Consider the following 18,504-nt stretch of genomic DNA (forward strand, 5'->3'; position numbering starts at 1 on the left):
TGGCATCAATTCGCCCAAGTCCTGCAACCCATGCTTGATCTAATTAGGTTCTCTCTAATAATAGGTAGACTTAGTTAACTGCTTAAATAATTGGTCGTACTGGATGGGCTAGAATGAATACTATTTTCTTATTTGTTTAATTTCTTGGTATCTGACCCAGACTCAATAAATCCCCAGCCAATGGCTGATCTTATGTCATAAGCAGAAATGTGGGGCTCAGTTTTAGACACTTCCATCATGGGGATGAATGCTTTTATTGTTATGTGATTTGGTAGTCTCAGCTGAGTTCATTTTCAAATCATTTGTTTTATGGAATTCACAACCAAAATGTGTCACCCAAACAAGTTATGATCGACACCTGTATAGAAGCCTGTAGAGTTTCCTGTATCTCAAGAATCCCTGCTGCAGATTTAATATTCTTTTATTAAAAATGAGTAGTCTCTACTCCATCCAGATTGAAGCATAATGAGAAACAAAAAAAATTTACCTGAATCAGTGTAATAGTGGCTCATTTCCAAAGCACAGTTCAAGGCTCAGGATGGAATGAGAACCACAGCCTTTTGTATAAAGGTCTGACAACATAGATTTTGCATGTGTTTTTTTTTTTAATGTAAACACAGAATATTCAGCCTTAAAGTTATCCTGATGGGTGAAACTGAGTCTATACGTATTGACTGTACAGGTGGCTTTTATTATTGGCAGGTTTATTATCAAATTAGTTTTAGTAAACATCATAGAAGTCAAAAGCAGCCTACCCATACCATGTTATCTGAAGGTCAGAGTATATTAAGGTCTGAGCATCTGTCCAGCTTGGAAGATAAGTAGCAAAATCATAGTGACTAGATCAGCTAATGCTGACAGTATGGCTCTGTTTGCCTTCACTGAGATGTGAAGTGGAAAAGGGTATGGGGGATCAGGAACATCATAGTGGCTGCCCATCAATTGCAAGGTGGAAAAGGACTCTTCTTATTTGGTATTGCTGAGCTGGGAATCTAGGAGAATCTATTGCAAAAATAACCCCCTATATGGCATACGATCAAGATTTTTATTTATTTTGTTCTTCACACTACCAATGCTTAGGCTGTGGGCCTTGCCTTTGCCAGCCTGACAAAATAAGTAGAAAACATAACAATTATCTTAAGGCAACATATAATTTTCAAGACATTTTTCAAAAAAAAAACCATGCAGGTAAAAAGATATATATATATATATATAGATAGATAGATAGATAGATAAACAGATATAAATATTTAACTCAGTAAAAACATTTATGTCAAAATCTATTAGCCATGAATTAATATTCAATGTACAATTTTATAAAGTAATCATACTTTTATGATTTCAATGAATGGTATCTTAAACAAACAACTGGGGCTCCTGTGTGCTTCAAGCTACACATATATAACACCTGAAAACATTCAATGAGTTGGATATTCTGGTAAATCCCTTTCTGCGGTCAGTTTCAATTCAAATATATCCTAGCACATATCCTGGAAATAAAAATGTTCATCCCTCTCCAATCCTTTTTCATTGGATACCTGGGGCTGACAGCTGCCTCAAGTATTCACTTTGGACTGAGATTCATCATGCTACTGCCTCCCCCTCAGCTGCCTGGACTATGAGGAGCACAGGGCTAGACTAGTGACAGCAAATGGATGGAGGTAGGACTCAGTCTCTGGGATCAAAGGGGATGACTGCAGCTGCTTTCTGGATCAGAATCAAACATTGATGTCACTTGGATTTTAAAAGGTTATTTTCCTCCATCTTTTCCAAATTTAACCCTCACTTTTTCTTTAGCATCGTGACTTTCAGGTACAGTTTCACATTATTAATAAAACTGCAGCACATCCTGCAATGGCCTGAGTAGTGGTCTCTGAAAGAACTCCACAAGCAGCTAACAGCAGAAGTGTGGAGCTGTGAGTCCTGTGAACATTGTGTTGACCATGACACAAGGAGCAGGTTAAAGGACCCTTTGAGGGGAAGTTAAGGGAGAGGTGTTTGCAGACACAGTAAGGACAGATAAGGGGGAATTAAAGGGAGGCCAAGTTAGCCTACCCGGAAGCTGTCTTTGATTTACCAAGACATTCTGTTGCTTAGAATAGCCCAAGTCGCACAGCAAATTCCTCTGCAGTTCACACAATGATGGATGTGGAACCAATTTAAACACCCTCCACCTGGCTTCTTGCATTGTAGGAATGGGGAACGGAAGCTTTCTGTGTCTGTCACTGTAGCTTTGGATACTCCCACACCTCATGAGATGATTCTGAATGAGTTCTAGAAATGTACCTCACAGAGCCTAAATGTCCTGTGCCTGAGGGATGTGATAAAATGGCTAGTTTCTCTGAGATGAACTTTCAGACTAGGCATAGTTATGGGAGGAAGGGATTTATTGAACCAGGGAAGTTCCAAGCAGAGAGAAGAACCACAAGCCAAAAGCACACCAATAAAAGCAAGAAAAGCTCAGGCACTTTACATATGGAATTTCAAATCCCACCCCCCCCACCACACACACCTTAGGTCCGGACCCTAGGAACCCCGCACAGTGACACCTCCTAAGCCAAGTGGCTAAAGATCAAAATTACAAACGTTAATAAAATCTGATTATATTGAGGGACATTCATTAAAACTACCACAAGGGGAAATTATTCCTCTCATCTCCATATGTTATCTGTGCAGGTGAATGACCTCTTCTTGAGAGATGGTCTCTCATATTGTGACTGACAAGCCAAGTTGCACTATCTCTTAAGAAAGGGGAAAACAGTAAGCCATGTAATCTGAATGTGATATTTTAGACTGGTTTTAAACATGAAAAGACCTAGAACCATGTGCATGTACACTAGGCAAGAGTAATCATGATTTGCACCACAGCTGAGTGTGAAATTTAATGATACTGATTCATCACGGGGCATCTCAATCATCTACAGGTATCATGAACACATCTTAAACAAACACCAAAGAACCTATGAATTATCAGGGCTATTTAATGGACAGCTTGATGAGTTTATTCATATATTTTATACACAGTAAAAAAGAGAAAGAAAAATGCCAGAGGACACATAACACATTATATTTAACAAGACATAGATGACAATTAACGTGGGATACTAAAACCTACTGTGGCTTGTGTTTTAAATATTAGACACTCAACTTATGGCATTGGATCAGGATGTAACTTTAAATTTAGAAGGCGCAGCTTAGGTGGATAGGGTGACTAAAAACATGGCACTCAAGATTAAAACTGGTACACAAATTCTTTGCTTTATAAATCTTGCCTTTTCTGACATACTCTCTTGGCACCTGAATCTTCTGTGATGAGCTTATGGTCAAACTACAATTGATGAAACATTCTGAAAACTTGATCTGAAACAAATACTTGTACCATCAGGTTGTTACTGTCACATATATCACAGTGACAAGAACATAAGAAATATATTAAACTCTAAAATTTATAAGCGCTGGGGATTGCAAGAAAAATGTTCAAGAATGTATCCTGTCACTGAGGAACATTCCATCAGAAAATATGTCCATATATAAACACCTTGATGTGTATTCTATGTACATATTTAACGTTTCCACCTCAAACTAACTTCAAAGAAACATTTACTTGCACTTTCTCAAACAAATTTGAGGCAGGAATGACCAGGGGTAGGAGGGGCATTTTGGTATACCCTTATCCCTCTGTATACGATTATGTCCTAGAGGAATGGTTTCACATTTGATATACAACTTGCTGTTTTAAGGGTAGGCTGAGTGGCCAGCAAGCCCCAGAAATTGTCCTGCCTACCCTAAACACAACACGGCATCGGGGTTGCAGACATGTACAGTGAACCCCAGCTTTACCACATGGGTACAAGGAATCCAAACACAGGTTTTCTTGCTTGCACAGCAAGTGCACTTGCCAACTGAGCCACTTGTGCAAGAACCTAAATTTGATGCTTTACTGACGCAATTCATGGTTGAACAATATAAACTCAAAGATTAAACAGGCATTATTTCAGAGGTACATAATTATGAAATTTATTGCACTGACCACAATAAAACAAATATTTTGATCCAATGAAATATTATTTACTACAATTCTTCCACAATTGCTTACATTGGCAATTGATAGGTGGACATAAATGTCCAACATACAAAGGACCGTGAGATATGCCCTGCTAGTGAAAGCTTTCCCACATTCTGTATATTTATAGGTCTTCACACACACATGGTTTCTCTTGTAAACAGACAGGTACTCCTTTAAAGTGAAAAGTTTATTACATTCTGTGCATTCATGGGCTTCACACCTGTCGGTTATGTGACGATTAGTGAGTACTGACTTGTCATAGAAACCTTTAATACAATCTATTTGCACTACAGACATGTATGAGTTTTCTCATGAACAATGAGGTTTACCTTCCGAGTGAAAACTTTCCCACATGTTATGCATTCATAGGGTTTTGCATCCACATGAGCCATCTCATGAACAGTGAGGTATGCCTTGCTAAAGAAAGCTTTCCCACATTTAGTACATGCATAGGGCTTCTCACCTGTATGACTTCTCTCATGAACAGTGAGATACACCTTCTGAGTGAAACCTTTCCCACATTCTGCACATTCATAGGGCTTCACACCTGTATGTTTTCTCTGGTGTTTCTTGAGAACTGTCTTGTCACAGAAACCTTTCCCACATTGAGTACATTTGTAGGGTTTCACATCTGTGTGAGTTCTCTCATGGACAGGAAGGTATCCCTTCTGAGAGAAAGTTTTCCCACAGATTGAACATGCATAGGGCTTCTCACCTGTATGAATTCTCTCATGAACAGTGAGATATACCTTCTGAGTGAAACCTTTCCCACATTCTGCACATTCATAGGGCTTCTCACCTGTATGATTTCTCTGATGTTTCTTGAGAACTGCCTTGTCATAGAAGCCTTTTCCACACTGTGTACATTCGTAGGGCTTGGCACACCTGTGTGAGTTCTCTCATGGACAGGAAGGTACCCCCTCTGAGTAAAGGTTTTCCCACATTTTGAACATGCATAGGGTTTCTCACCTGTATGAATTCTCTGGTGTATATTGAGATATGACTTGGTGTAGAAGGCTTTCCCACATTCTGAACAATTATAGGGCTTCTCACCAGAATGAATCCTATGATGAACAGTGAGATAATCTTTGGATGTGAAAGCCTTCCCACATGTAGTACATCCATATGGTTTCTCATCAGTATGGGTTTTCTGATGTTTAGTTAGTACTGACTTCTGGCAGAAAGCTTTCCCACATTCTGCACATTTATATGGTTTCTCAACCATGTGAGTTTTCTGATGCTTAATAAGTGCTGATTTGTCAAAGTAATGTTTCTTGCATTTTGTACATTGGTAGGGCTTCTCACTTATATGAGTTTTTTGATGTTTAATGAGTACAAACTTGTCCCAGAAATGCTTCCCACACTGTGTACATTCATAAGGTTTCTCAACAGCATGGTTTCTCTCATGAACAGTGAGGTTCTCCTTGCTACTAAAAGCTTTCCCAAGATCTGTACATTCATAAGGCTTCTGTGTATGGTTTCTATGATGTTTCTTAAGGACTGCTTTGTCATAGAACCCCCTTCCACATTCTGTACATTCATAAGGCTTCACACCTGTATGAGTTCTTTCATGAACAACTAGGTATGCTTTGCTAGCGAAAGCTTTCCCACATTCTGAACATCCATAAGGCTTACCTGAATGACTTCTATGATGTCTCTTAAGTACTGCCTTGTCATAGAAACATTTTCCACATTCTGTACATTCATATGGTTTCACACCCGTATGACTTCTCTCATGAACAGTGAGGTATGCCTTCTGTGTGAAAGTTTTCCCACATTCTGTGCATTTATAGGGCTTCTCACCTGTATGAGTTTTCTCATGTCTAGACAGTGCTGACTTATCATAGAAACCTTTCCCACATTCTGAACATTCACAGGTCTTCTCACCTATGTGGATTCTCTGATGACGAGTGAGGTATCCCTTGCAAATGAAAGCCTTCCCACATTCAGTACATTCATAGGGCTTCTCATTCATATGAGTTCTATGATGTTTAGTGAGTCCTGACTTCAGATAGAAAGCTTTCCCACATTCTGCACAAACATGGGGCTTCTTACTCACATGCGTTGGCTGATGTTGAGTGAGATACACCTTGGTAGAGAAAGTTTTTCCACATTCTGCACACTCATAGTGCTTCTCACTTGGGTGAGTTCTTTGACAATCAGTGTGGTGTAACTTCAAGTATGATTTTCTGTATTCCTCACACTCATATTTCTTACTCTTCTTTATATGAAGAGTCAGACATTTAGTGTGAGTACAGCTGTAACGCGATGAGCTTTTGCATGTGTGAGACATCAGATTGCTTCTGTGCTGTGACTCTTGGCAAGACATCCTCATGCATGCTTTACCTTCATAGCACTTTATCCTTCGGTAGATTTTCTGATGCACCTTTAGCTCAGTCTAGAGATAAAAGAACTTGTTACATTTCTTATACCCACCACGGTGATACTTAGCCTGTGCTTCCTGATGTGTTGTGAGCTATGATTTGTTAGTGCAATATTTCTTACAATCAAATTTTATTTCTCTCCTTCATATATGTTGTCAATTAGAGAACATGATCCTAAACACACTATATTCAATGACTTATTTCCTTAGCACATCCTTTTCTTCAGCTACATAAACAACTGCCATCTAAATGGTGATTTTCAATGTGTACTGGGTTTGATAACATTTTCTTAAGTACAAAACTTTATGTGCCAATATGACCATTTGCTTAAAATGAAGTCCCTAATCAGATACATTGAAATGGCTGAGGAAATGGAAAATGGTTAAATGAACATGCTGTCAAGCTTGCTGGCCCAAGTTTGACTCTCATCCACAGAAAGTGAGAAACAAAGTGGAACACATAATCTGTGATCCCAACATTCCTAAATCAAATGGAGGGTTGAGCCTAGAGAATCCAGAAATTCATGGGCCAGCTAGACTGATGCACACAGGACGAAGCAAATAGCCAAAACACTGTGTCAATTGGACACCTCAAAGCTATCGTCACATTTCCACATCTCACACATACCCATAGTCACAAACACCAAGTACCTACACAAAAGCATACATTAAAAAGTATGTTAAAAATATCCCTGTGAAATTATTCCTGTGGAGTTTTGAATTCTCAGGATGACTAAAGGGTTTGTCAATGGATCAAAATTGTGAGGTTTTTCTCCACATCTTATCAAGTGCATCATGGAGAAGTAGTAAATTTTATCATGCATACATTTCTTTTGCAATGGTGTGTAAATGTCATAGGCATGCAAATATATGCATGTTTTCACCAGAGGCTTATATTAAGTATCTTCCTGAATTTTGTCCTCCTTAAAATTGGAGACAGGGTCTCATACTGCATTAGGACCTTGGCAATTGTGGGAGCTTTCCAGCCAGTAAGCCACAGGGATTCACCTGTTTTCATCTTGCTAGAGATGGACTACAGGTTCATGACACTATCCCACTATATTTACACGGGTTCTGTGTGTATCCAAACTCAAGTACTCATGCTTGTGCACAAACACATTCCTGACTAAGCAAACTCCCCAGGAATGTCCTATATAGCTTCCATTAATTATGCTCAGGTTTTAAATATGTTGAGATCACAGAGGAAAAAATAGTGACAGCAAATTAAATATATTTTCAAGTTTAAATTACAGGGGGGGAAACTTACTGGGGGAAAATATGTAACTTACTTGAACCGTTTCTTCATGTAATGCCTTGTTGGTGATCTGACCTTGCCACAAATGGCTCTTCTGATTTTTCTGGATGGTATCAATTGAGTCAGTACCTTTAGGAAGATAAAAAAATAATAAAAACTCAGATTATATAAGTTACAAATGTCACTTTTATATAATTCTATTATGAAGGTGACCTTTAGGAAGATAAAAAAATAATAAAAACTCAGTTTATATAAGTTACACATGTCACTTTTATATAATTCTATTATGAAGGTGTGCCTTGTTATCCTCATAGAAGCTGTAAAATAATATAGATGTTGTAGTTATATCTTTTAGTCCATTGCAAATTATTACTTAATATTTCCTTGTTCCACGCTGTTAAAACATATGAAGATAAATTATCACTTAGTTTGCCATTGTGTGCTATGGAACATAACTCTCACCCTCCATTTGCTCACTTATTCTATTTTCTACTGTATTAAATAAACATAAATATACAGGATTATACCACTTTCACATATCAAATGGGAACACTTGCTTCAGCAAGCAACATTTAGGAGTTAAAACTTGTCTCATCCTAAGAAGGAATATAAATTAGGGGAAGGATTCTAATATACTTTTCTTTAAATATGTTCCCTTTACTCTGGGAAACAAAACAATATGGAATATAATGAGTTTTGTTAAGCAAACCATGCATATCACAAAGAAGATAGATTCTGCCAAATTATTTAATGTATATTATGTTTAACATAAAGTATTCACCTTCTTGCACTGGATACTTCCTAAATTAAAATTACTTTTACCTTAAAGGAAATGGGGGATGTCAGGGTGATGGTGAGGAATCTGCTTGCAAAGTCTGTGGCCAGCAGTCAATTCCCCAGCTCAAATGAAATGTCATACACAAAAGATACAAGTGTCTGGTTTTGAATTTCAGCTAGAAGAGAAGCTGGCATTTCTTTTCCTCTGCAGGCCCATGGCCGGAGCACCTGGGGCTGCTTGGCTCTCTGAGCTATCCATTGTCATCCTCGTTGCTGCAGCAACACCCGCATCAGCTGCAGTGATGACCAAGCAGATGGCCCTTCGTGGAACCCTCAGGGGCCACAATGCTGCATAGCCCAAATCACTACCAACCCGCAGTTCCCGATCATATCCCTGTCTGCGTCTCAAGACAATACTATCATCATATGGAAGCTGACCAGGGATGAGAATTACTATTGCATACCACAGCGTGCTTTATGGGGTCAGGGATGTTGTTATCTCCTCTGATGGCCACTTTGCCCTCTCAGGCTCTTGAGATGGAACCCTGCACCTCTGGGATCTCACAACAGGCACCACCATGAGACGATTTGTAGGCCATACCAAGAGTGTGTTGAGTGTTGCCTTCTCACCTGACAACCGGCAGTTTGTCTTTGGGTCCCAAGGCAAAACCATAAAGCTCTGGAATACTCTGGGTGTTTGCAAGTACATTGCCCAGGATGAGAGTCATTCAGAATGGGTGTCTTGTGTTTGCTTCTCCCCCAACAGCAGCAACCCAATCATTATTTCCTGGGGCTGGGACAAGCTGGGAAAGGTTTGGCTAATTGCAAGCTGAAGACCAACAACATTGGCCACGCAGGCTATCTGAACATTGTGACTGTCTCTCCAGATGGATCTCTTTGTGCTTCTGGGGGCAAGAATGGCCAGGCTATGTATGCTGTGGGATCTCCATGAAGGCAGGCACCTTTATACACGAGATGGTGGAGGCATCATCAATGCCCTGTGCTTCAGCCTCAACCACAATTGGCGGTGTGCCGCCACGGGCCCCAGCATCAAGATCTGGAGCTTGGAGGGCAAGATCATTGAAGATGAACAGAAGCAAGAAGTTTTCAGTACTAGCAGCAAGGCCCAGCCAACCCAGTGCACCTCTCTGGCCTGGTCTGCCAGTGGTTAGATGGTTTGCTGGCTACCTACACAGGAAACCTGGTGCAAGTATAGCAGGTACCACTGGCACAGCTAGAAGTTTATGGTAGAGTTTTACAAATTAAAAACTAGCTTTCAGGGGAAAAGAAGAAGGAGAAAGAGAAGAAGAGGAGGAAGAGGAACATCTGGCATGTTGTACACACAGGTGGATGCTTATATACACCACACACATACATACTCACACAAATTATTTTTTAAATGAAATGAAAAAAAGGAAATGGATTTAAAGCTGATTTTCACTGCATAGTTAAGAATGTAAAATGCAATTTCCTAAAATTTATTTATTTATTTGAGAGACACAGGAAAAGAAAGAGGCAGATAGAAATGTGTGCACCAGGGACTCCATCTACTGCAAACAAACTCCAGATACATGCACCACCTTGTGCATCTGGCTTATGTTGGTCCTGGGGAATTAAACTGGGTCCTTTGGCTTTGCAAGCAAGTGCCTTAATTACTAAGCCATCTCTCCAGCCCATGAAATGCAATTTTTAATCTCTCCTTTTACTACATATTGAATGTACAACATGAAGGATAATTGCAATAAATGTAATCCTTATGATTCAGTTGGTTCATTACTCTAAATGACTCCACCCAGTTTTACTCTCCTGACCACTAAGTTCATCCAATATTTGACATTAGACAAGACATGTAGTTGTTATTCTGTGACTTGTTTCTGTAAACACCACGAACTTATTCTATAGTAGTACATTTTATATACAACTCATTTTATTTTTGTTTTTCTGAGTGTGGTGTTTATATGCATTGGTACATGTGAGGGCTGGCATGTGTGTACAAATGTCAGAGTCTGTCTTCATTGCTCTCTATCTAGTTTTTGAGAGAAGATGTGTTGGTCAACCGACAGCAAACCAATTTTGTGTTAGAACAGATGGCTAGTAAGCTCTAGGTTCACACTAGTCTCTGCCTCCATAGCGCTGGGGTTACAGGATTTGACCACCATTCCTAACATTTTTACGTGAGTTCTGGAGAGTCAAACTCAGGTCTTGTCACTCATGTGTCAAGCACCTGAAGAATATCTCCATCCGCTATACACATGATCTTTATCAATGCAAGCAGCGATTGCCATGTACGACGCATGCTTACAGTGTCTCAGTTATTGGGAATAATCCCTCGGTCTACAAGAGCTGAGGGTAGAGCTCCTATCTTCTTAGTTCCATCGTGCATATAGGTGGGGTTAAATACTTCTACCATATAGTGATTGCACTTTTCATTATGGAAAAAAATCGATACTAGATGAACAACTCTGTATTATCACAATTAAAAGATCTTCCATATCTGTGTGTGTACATGTGTATGAGTGTGTGTGATGTGATATATGCAAGTGTGTATGTGTGTGTGCATGCTTGTACATATACATGCAGCAGAAGTGAGAGGAAAATGATGGGTGACTTCTTCTATTGCTCACTCACTCATGTGTTTCCTTTAGGCAAAATTTCTCTCTGAACCCAGAGCTGCTCTTCATGTGAGCTCTAGACAAACTGAGTAATGTAACTACTGATCCCTCCCTGGGAAAAAGACCGCATAACCTGAGGTAAAAGAAAGAAAATCAGTATGTGGTGAGCTGGCTTATAGGAGTCAATGGAGATATTTGTTTTTCATTGTCTGAGATCTACATAAATATCTGACTGGAAGAAGTGGCAGTTTGAGGCAGATGTCCCCCTTCTCCTGTGATTTGAATGCTTGGCACTAAGCTGGTGGCAAGTTGGGAGGTGAAGCTTGCAAGAGGTGTTTCTGAGGACAGGCTTCTTGCAGCTTCATATGTGTCTGACCACCTGGTCCAAAGGCATCCCAATTCTTATAGCTCTGCTGCCCCTTGCATTAGGCACACTGTGAATACAAACACATGCACTAGCTAGGCATGGTGACGCACACCTTAAATTCCAGCACTTGGCAGGCAGATGTAGGAAGATAGCTGTGAGTTTGAGGCCACATTGAGACTACATAGTGAATTCCAGGTCAGCCTGGGATAGAATGAGACCCACCTCAAAAAAAAAAAAAAAAAAAAAAAAAAAAAAAAAAACCCAAAAAACACATGCACTACTTTGCTTCCAGCATTAGGTGCCTGTGGGTGAATCGAGCATGGATGGCAGGTTTGCAAACCAGCCCCCTTCACTATAGCATCATCTTGCCAGCCCCAGTATTTACCCTTTGAAGTTCCTTAGTTCATTGCTATTATCAATGTTCTAAATACTATTTCTTGATTTATGGAGTCAATGCCTTCCTAAATAGAGGATATATTAGTAACTTATATTTTATATATGTAAGCTACTGTATTTAAAACACTGACCTCACAAGAATAGATCATCATGGAGTACAGAGAGAGCTCAGGAGTTAATGCTTCCTGTGCAAGCATGAAGACCTGAGAGACCACTTATGTAAAATCTTGACAACCCAGATAAACAGCTAGGCATATCCACGTGTCTGTAACAGGAGACCAGTGGGGAGCAAAGGCTGGAGAATTGCTGGGGCAGACATATACATAAAAACACACTCCAGTTTCAGCAATGTTCCCTTCCAACCATGATATGTGAGCAGACTATGTTTCAGGTGAGCACATAGTCCTCACATGGGCACAAACATGCATACACCACACAACACACATACACACACACACAAAGATAATACACCGTCATGACTATCCATCACTTTTGAGTACTCACAAAAATCAACTTATCTACATTTGCATTGTCATGACAGTCTCCATCAGTCATGCCTCTGACCCACATACTTACCTCCCATTCCACTTAATCTTTTGCTTATCCATTCACCCCTTCTTCACTTCAACATGCACACACTGCTACTCTCTGGTCTGGAAAAAATATCTACAAACACATTCATTCCAATTAGGACCCCAAGGACACAGTTTCTGTAAACTATAGGGAAAAATACATAATAGTAACCTAAAGCTGACCAAAGCCAGGATGTCAACAATTCTGTGACCCTCAACACTATGTTGAACCCTTAAAAACCTAAAAGAAGTAAAGACTTCCCCTAGGAAATGAATGATACAAAATAAAACAACCAAAAAGAATCGAAAAACTGGAAGAAATACAATTTGAAAACATATCCATCTCAAAAATTGCCCAAGTTACAAAAAAGAAACACAAAGAGTCCTACTGTTCAAAATGAAGACCCACAGACATCTCCCATAAGCAGGTGAATTATTGAAAAAGGTACACTGGAGACCTCACCAAGAGTCTCCAAAGTGAACAAAAAAATAAGAGGAAGAATAAGCAATATATTAGGAGAAAAATTCACCAAAGAACTGAGATATTGGAAAAGAACAATGGGCTTGGAAGATGGCTCAGAAGCTAAAGGCATTTGCTTGCTAAGCCTGCTGGGCCAGGTTTGATTCCACAGTAATTACCTAAATCCAGATTCACAAAGTGGAGTAATGGTCTACAGCTTGTTTGCAGCAACAAGAAACTCTGGCATATCCATTCTCATATTCTTCTCTCATAAGGAAATAAATAACCTTTAACCAAATGAAAACAGTAAAAGAGAACAGAAATGAAATATAAGCAATGATGAACAATCACTGAGTACTACATTAGAAAATGTCAACAGAGCTGTTTTCCGCCATCTTGGCTCCCGTGCAGGCCTGCTGGGAACAGGACTTCTAAAAGGCATAAATATGTCTGGTAGGCTCTGGTGTAAGGCAATTTTTGCTGGCTATAAGTGGGGTCTCCAAAACCAAAGGGAGCACACGGCACTTCTTAAAATTGAAGGTGTTTATGCCCAACACGAAATTGAATTCTACTTGGGCAAGAGATGTGCTTATGTGTACAAAGCAAAAAACAATACACTGACTCCTGGTGGCAACCTAATAAAACAAGAGCAATCTGGGGAAAGGTAACTCAAGCCCATGGAAACAGTGACATGGTTCAAGCCAAATTCTGAAGCAACCTTCCTGCCAAGGCCATTGGACACAGAATATGTGGGATGCTGTACCCTCCAAAGATTTAAGAAAAGTCAATAAATAAAACTGTATTTGTGCTCTTGTGTTTCTAAGTGCCTTTTAAAAACTATCTGTCCTTGGGCTGGAGAGATGGTGCAGCAGTTAAAGGCCCTTGCCTGCCAAGCCTGAAGGCCTGGATTCAGTTTCCCAGTACCCAAGTAAAGCCAGATACACAAAGTGAAAAAAAAAAAAAAAGAAGGAAAACGTCAACAGAGAAGATCATGTAGAAAAATAAATTACAGGGATGGAGGAAAAAGTTGACACAATAATACACACACACACACACACACACACACACACACACACACACATCTTTTTATGACATACCATAATTCCAAGAAGTCTGGAAAACATTCAAGGGAATAAAATTGTGAATACAAAAGATAGAATGGTTTAGATAAATACAAAAGAAAATGAACAGCTATTGAATGAGGTGATGAGAGAATGCCTTTATTGCTTAGAGAAAAAGGTGACAGCCAATCAAAAGAGGCATATAGGACTCCAAGCATCATGACCAGACATATCATAGTAAAGATGTGAAAAGTGCAAAATATAGAAATAATGCTAAAATCTGTAAGGGAAAAATGATAACTTACATGTAAAGACAAGACTATCAGAATAACCTCGGACATTTCATCCAGAACCCTAAAAGCCAAAAAAGAATGGAAGTGACTGAGAAGGCTATAGTCAGCATTCAGGTTAACCAAATCACTCTACCAAAAATTCTGATAGGAATATTATACAGAAAAAAAAATAAAGCCCCATCTGCTGGGACACATGACAGGATTCACGTCATGAAAGAAACAGATGGTCAAGTAAGATGTAGGAATCCATCATTCATGCCCAACACAGCAAATCTGCAAGGAAATAGGCATGTCAACAAGGTAGCCAATCCAATCGTCACCCCAAAAATAATTAGAAAAAGCCTACTTTAATAGTTACCCTAACTTCAAATGGTCACAACCCACTATAGAAAGACACAAGAGTAAATAGATGAATCTTAAAATTAAAAAAAAAAAAAATTGCCAGCTTGGTGGTGCAAACCTCGGGAGGCAGAGGTTGGAGGATCGCCAAGAGTTCGAGGCCACCCTGAGACTACAGAGTGAATTCCAGGTCAGCCTGGGCCAAAGTGAGACCTATCTTAAAAACAAGAACAAAAATAAATAAATAAATAAATCAACAAGCTGTGACTAGTTAGTAAAGATGTGCAAGATCTGAGGATTAGAAGGCAAAGGGAATCTGTAAAGAAGCAGGAATCACTGTCCTTATATTTCAGATAAACCAGACTTCAAATCAAAGGCGTCAGAACAAATATAAGGGATACTACATATTAATAAAGTAAACAATTCATTAAGAATATGTAACAAGCCAGGCATGGTGGTACATGCCTTTAATTCCAGAATGTGGGAGGTAGAGGTAGGAGAAAGGCCGTGAGTTCAAGGCCAGCCTGAGAATGCATAGTAAATTCCAGATCAGCTTGGGCTAGAGCTAGAGCTTACCTCAAAAACCAAAGAAAGAATATATAATAACAGCCAAAGCAGTCCTAAGAGGAAAGGTTATGACTGCACATACCTGTATTTTAAAAATTAGTGTGATCTAAAATAAATAACTTAATGAACCACTTCACGGTTTTAGAAAAACAACATTCCAATCCCAAATGCAGTAGGTGGCAAATAATAACAATAATAATAATAATAATAATAATAATAATGAATATTAGAATGGGAAATCAATGAAATGAAAAAACTACAAAGAATTAGTCAAATGAAGACTTGGTTCTTTGAGAAAGTCAATAAGAATAGTAAATACACAGCCAAGCTAAGAAAATGGAGAAATAAGATCAAAACCACAAAATCAGAAATAAAAAACTTGTTGTACCGTCATGCAAACACAACATCATTACAGAATAATTTGAAAATTTAAATTCCAAAGGGCTGAAACACAAGAAGAAGTGGTCCAATTGCTAAAAACATACAACCTTCCAAAGTTAAAATGGTAAAATGTCAATGTTGTAAATACACACACTACCAGCAATGAAATTAAAGCTAGAATTAAATCATCACACAAAGAGAAGCCCAGAACCAGACAGATTCACTGCAGAATTTTATCATAATTTAAGAAGATCTAAAATCACCTCTTCTGAAATAGTTCTACAATACTGCAGTACACTATCAAATTCACTCTATAAAGCCAAAATTACCATGATTCCAAAATAGGATAAACACAATAAAATAAGAAGCTTTAGACAAATTTTTCTGATGACCACTGATGTAAAAATTTTCAACAAGTTAGTCTCAACTAAATTCAAAACCACATTAACATATCATCCATCCATCAAGAAAAATGGACTCCCTAGCAGGAATGCAAGATTGGTTCAGTATATGTGAATCAATAAATATAATACATCACATAAGTTTTAGGACAGAACTCACAGGATCAACTTATCTGATAGGGAAAATGTATTCAATAAAGGCCAACCTGGCTTCATGATGAAAGTCTTATAAAAATTAGGAATAGATGGAACATAAATCAAGGCCACATTTGATAAGCTCACTTCCAATATTATACTAAAAAGAGAAAAACAGACCACTTCCTCTAAAATTGGGAACAAGACCAAAGTGACTACTCTATCTACTTCCATTCCACCTAGTGTCTGAAGTCTTAGCTTAGAGCAATATAACAAGATATAAAATGAATAAAAATAGAAAAAGAAGAAATCAAATTATCCCTATTTGCAGATAACATGATTCTTTATGTAAAAGATACAACACAACCTACCAGAAAATCCCTGATCTAATAACTTTTTCAGTACCACTGCAGAGTATGTGCAAAATTCAGTGCACCAATAACTCAGAGAGGGAAATCAAGTAAAATGTCTCATTCACAATTGTATGAAAACAGGTAAGTAGGAATAACCCTCACCAAAAAGCTATTATACAGATAAGCAAACCATCAACAGAGTCAATAGATAATCTGCAGAATGGGAGAAAATTTTGGCCAGCTATCCATCCAACAGACAGAGAAAGGCTTAATAGCTAGAATAAACTGAAAAAGAACTGAAAAGATGAAATAATAAAAAATCAAGCAACCTGCTCAGAAAAAAAGGGGGCAGGGAACTGAATAGAAAGTTTTCACAGGAAGAAATACAAATCACCAATAAACATCTAAAAAGATGTTCACCATCTTTAGTTACTAAGGAAATGTAAATGAAAATGACCTTGAGATTACATCTCACTAAAAATGGTTATCATCAAAAAATCTAATGACCAAAATGCTGGTGAGAATGTGGGGAAAGAGGAACCCTCATCCACTGTTGATGAGAGTGCAAGCTTGCATAAATGAAAATCAGTCTGAAGCCTCCTCAAGAATGTGAAAATAGTACTACCACTTGATTCAGCTATACCTCCGCTGGGCAGATACCCTACAGAACCCACTTTTTATTACAGAGATGTTTGTTGTTCTTCTATTCACAATAGCTAGGAAATGAAATCATGAAATTTGGAAGAAAAACAGGTGGAGTTGGAAAACAAAATCAACAAAGTAAGAGAAAATTTTTGCCAATCATCTTTGGCTGCACAAAGACAGGGGGTGGAGGGTTGGAGGTGAACATCACAATGTATAAAGAACTGAAAAAACTAAACAACAACAACAAAAAATCCATTAGATATTTTACAAAGGAAGAAACACAAAAAATATAGTAAAAAGTGTTCAACATTCCTAACCATCAGGGAAATACATATTCAAACTTATTTAGGAATACTATCTAGCCTCAGTCAGAAAACTCACAAAAACTGTTGGTCAGAGAGTAGAGAAAGAGAAACTCATATTTACGGCTAGTGGAAGTATAAAGAAGTGTAGCCATTATGGAAATCAACATGGTGATTTCTCAAAAAATTAGAAACAGGGCTGGAGAGAGGGCTTAGTGGTTAAGCGCTTGCCTGTGAGGCCTAAGGACTCGATTCGCCAGGACCCACATTAGCCAGATACACAAGGGGGCACACGTGTCTGGAGTTCGTTTGCAGTGGCGGGAAGCCCTGGCGTGCCCATTCTCTCTCTCCCTCTTTCTCTGTCAGTCATTCTCAAATAAATAAATAATAAACAAAAAAATTGAAAAGCTTTAAAAAATATTAGAAACAGAATTGCCATACAAATCAGCTGTACCACTCTAACCCTATACACTAAGTTTTCCACAATCAACAACTGAGATACATGCACATGCATGTTTATTGATGTTCTATGGACAACAGCTAAAACATATCAATCTACATACATCTATGCATGGATAATGAAAATGTAGTGCATGTACACCATGGAAGTTTCTCAGCAGTGTGGAAAAATGGAAGTACGAAATTTGCAGGAAAATGAATGCATGCATATAGAAAGAATGTTATGCAAAGTGACCCAACACAGAAAGCCCCAAATTATACATTCTTGCTCATATGTGGAGTCTAGCATGTAATATCTGTAGGTATGTATAAATGGAGGATAATCATGAACAAAATCTCTAAAAAGATTGAATGGTAACCAGGAGCAGGTATAATGAGATGAAAAGGAATGCAGCATTGACAGAGAGAAGATATAGTGACATACACAAAGAAGTGGGGAGAGAGGAAAAATGCAAGAATGATATTTAAAACTATATGCCAGCTAAAAAATAAACTTAAATAAGTAAAATCAAGTTTAAACAATCAGCAACATCAAAGCCTTTAATCCCAGTACTTGGGAGATGGAGGTAGGAGGATTGCTGTGAGTTTGAGGCCAGCCTGAGACTACATATGAATTCCAAGTCAGGATGGGCTAGAATGAGAAACTACCTTGAAAAAACAGTAATACCAAAGCAAATATA

At 38.5% G+C, this 18,504-nt stretch overlaps 1 protein-coding gene and 2 pseudogenes across 1 annotated transcript in view; 2 read left to right on the top strand and 1 right to left on the bottom strand.

Moving 5' to 3' along the window:
- LOC101600050 (zinc finger protein 883-like) overlaps positions 1 to 18,504 on the bottom strand; it is a 69,855-nt gene that overhangs the window by 25,696 nt on the left and 25,655 nt on the right. Inside the window, exon 4 of the mRNA XM_045148948.1 lies at positions 7,739 to 7,833. Coding sequence (XP_045004883.1) covers positions 7,739 to 7,833 — 95 coding nt within the window. The remainder of the gene's footprint in view (positions 1 to 7,738; positions 7,834 to 18,504) is intronic.
- LOC105944095 lies at positions 8,751 to 9,754 on the top strand (annotated as a pseudogene).
- LOC105944097 lies at positions 13,335 to 13,708 on the top strand (annotated as a pseudogene).

The sequence above is a fragment of the Jaculus jaculus genome, chromosome 5 (assembly GCF_020740685.1).
Source record: "Jaculus jaculus isolate mJacJac1 chromosome 5, mJacJac1.mat.Y.cur, whole genome shotgun sequence".
Lineage (NCBI taxonomy): Eukaryota > Metazoa > Chordata > Mammalia > Rodentia > Dipodidae > Jaculus > Jaculus jaculus.